The 2,500-nt window shown below is 42.0% G+C and overlaps 1 protein-coding gene across 2 annotated transcripts in view; it reads left to right on the forward strand.

The window, feature by feature from the left end:
• LOC122254603 (uncharacterized) overlaps positions 1-2,500 on the forward strand; it is a 9,026-nt gene that overhangs the window by 4,800 nt on the left and 1,726 nt on the right. Inside the window, exon 2 of one of the 2 annotated variants that reach the window (XR_015190702.1) lies at positions 569-672. Coding sequence is in view for 1 of the 2 variants with exons in the window: in XM_043018365.2 (XP_042874299.2) it covers positions 911-2,500 (1,590 nt within the window). In the remaining variant the exon portion in view is untranslated. Of the gene's footprint in view, positions 1-568; positions 673-778 lie in introns of those variants that run through there. The other variant, XM_043018365.2, reaches the window with a different exon arrangement.

Genomic DNA, 2,500 nt, shown 5'->3' on the forward strand with positions numbered 1-2,500 from the left:
GCATTCAGTAATAGAATTAATAATCTGGATTTTCTGACCGATGTCATACCCTACAAAACACTGAATATCAGTTCTCAGGGAAGGATGGAGGGGAGAAAATTACTTAGTATGGAGCTGGAGGTACATGTTCCCAGAAGTCAGAGAGACAAAGTCAGAGCGTGACAAAAAAAAAAAAAAAAAAAAAAAAAAAAAAAAAACAATGACAGCATTAAGATGGTAATTGTATCAAAGTATTCAAGGGGCTTTATTCAATCTATATTCAGGCCACAGGTTGGCATTCCCATATTAGCGTGGTCCACTAACCATCAAATTTAAAACTGGATCTCTCTCTCCCTCTCTCACTCACTTCTGTATCTATTTCCCTCTCTCTCTTGCGTGTCTTGTTTTATATATATATATATATATATATATATATATATATATATATATATATATATATATATAGAGAGAGAGAGAGAGAGAGAGAGAGAGAGAGAGAGAGAAGGGGGGGATAAAGTAACAAAAGTATCGGAATTAGCGTGTTTGATAATGTGTACCAAGCAGTTTAGGATCGTTTTTCCTTTTCCAGTCGTGTTCTACCTAACCTGCTTGGCGTCTATGACCCACCAATGAATCAGATCACTGCTTCAGAGCTTGAGGGTTGGAAAATCCTGACAGACTTTGGGTTTAAAGGTATTTGGATTCCCATGTTTTCCATATGTTGGATCAGCGTTTTACCACTTTCCAATATATAAATCCGTATTATTCATATTAAATAATTTTGACACTCTCCTTGCAGAAGTTAGCGATGACCAAGAAAACGGCTGGCTACGCTACAACGTGATCTTGTGGGCAGCTTTATAAAGAGAACCTAAAGAAACTACCTGGAACTTCCAACACATATATCTTGGCAGCACCGCACAGCTAGACGATGCAGTTAACAAGAGACATAGTGAATGGTTTTCGATATCAGGTAGCGGTGAACACAGAGGGCCAGCGCGTATTGGTGGAGGTAGTGAAGTGGACTTACAAGGGAGGGAAAAAAAGTGTCAGATCATATTTCAAAAGTCTAAACCGCTCTAATAAGAAATACAAAGACATTTTCAATAATGAACAACGGAAGTTACTGGAATCTGAGGTTTCTCCTATTGTGGACGTGGACGCTGCCTTTAAGGACTATGACATTTCTCTTCTCTATGCCATTCTGCAAAACTTTTGTGGGCTGGAAGAACCCAATTCCCGAGTCTGGACCTCACCTGGAACTGGGGAGAGACTGGAGCATCTCATTTACATCCTGAAAGAACAGCGTAATGATATTTCTCACAAAAAGGTTGTTCAGCAAATGTCTGACAAGAGGGTTGAAGAGAAACTGCAATGGCTGAAACATCTATTGTGGAAGATCCTCCAGACGGCTTGCACTTTTGCAGGGAAGCGTCTCCATAACGCCCGCAACGTGATGCTGACAGTCAACAGTAACTTTAGACGTCTGATGATGAAGGTCCGAGAGCCATTGGATCCGCAAGACTTTGCCTTATTACCGCAACTCCAAGACGAAATTAGGGTCTTCCGTGAAACCATCATGGAAAAGGTGAAAGAGGACAGTCGCCAAGAGCTGCACGACCTTTACCCTCATCTGTGGGATGTCACTCTCGCACTGTGGCTCTGCCTAGAACTGAAAATGCGCCCAAGGTTAAGCTTTACCAGCCTGATCGTCAAGGAGGACATGATATGGCCCTTGCCAGCACAGCAACAACCTCGAATCATATCCCACAAGGACTTGCTTCAGGTGAGACGTAGAGATGGTCACCAGCCCGAGGTCCTGATTATTTCAGGAGAAGGAGGCATGGGGAAAACATCCCTTATGAAATTCATGATCCAGAGCTGGGTGGAAAACCCTTCACAAATCACCGGGCTTCAGGACATTTCACATCTGGTGTTCTTCCAGCTTCGAGGCTCTAATGTCTGCAGTTTGAGGGACATGCTGAAGAACCTATTTCCGAAGACCTTACAAGAATCAGGAGTCAAGACAGAATATTTTCAGGAGCTTTTCATGACATTCCCTGCAGTCTTCCTTCTGGATGGCTATGATGAAGTGAATAAAAAATCGAAAAAACTTGTTGTTGATCTTCTCAACATGACGAACATGCGCATTATCATATCTACAAGGCCAGGATGTCTGAAGGAACTAACCCAGCTTATGCAGACTAAAAAGAGGGTACTGGTTGTTGAGATGAAAGGTATAAGCAAGGAAGACTGTGCTGTATATGTTGAAAATGCCTTGTCTGAGAATGTCCACGATCCGCTTCGTAGGAGCGAAATGAGAAATAACATTCTCACTAATCTTGAGAACTTGAACACAGAAAAGAATGAACTGAACGTCCCGTTAACTATGAAACTACTAACTGTACGTGAAATTCTGGCTCCAGATCGGAGTTCGACAAACATTTATGAGGACTTGACTATGCTCATGATGGGCAAGACGGAAGAGAGACTGATAGTAAAAGGCATTCAAGAGGCTGAA

The sequence above is a fragment of the Penaeus japonicus genome, unplaced genomic scaffold (assembly GCF_977035675.1).
Source record: "Penaeus japonicus unplaced genomic scaffold, GWHDUDI00000001_assembly GWHDUDI00000039, whole genome shotgun sequence".
Taxonomy (NCBI): Eukaryota; Metazoa; Arthropoda; class Malacostraca; order Decapoda; family Penaeidae; genus Penaeus; species Penaeus japonicus.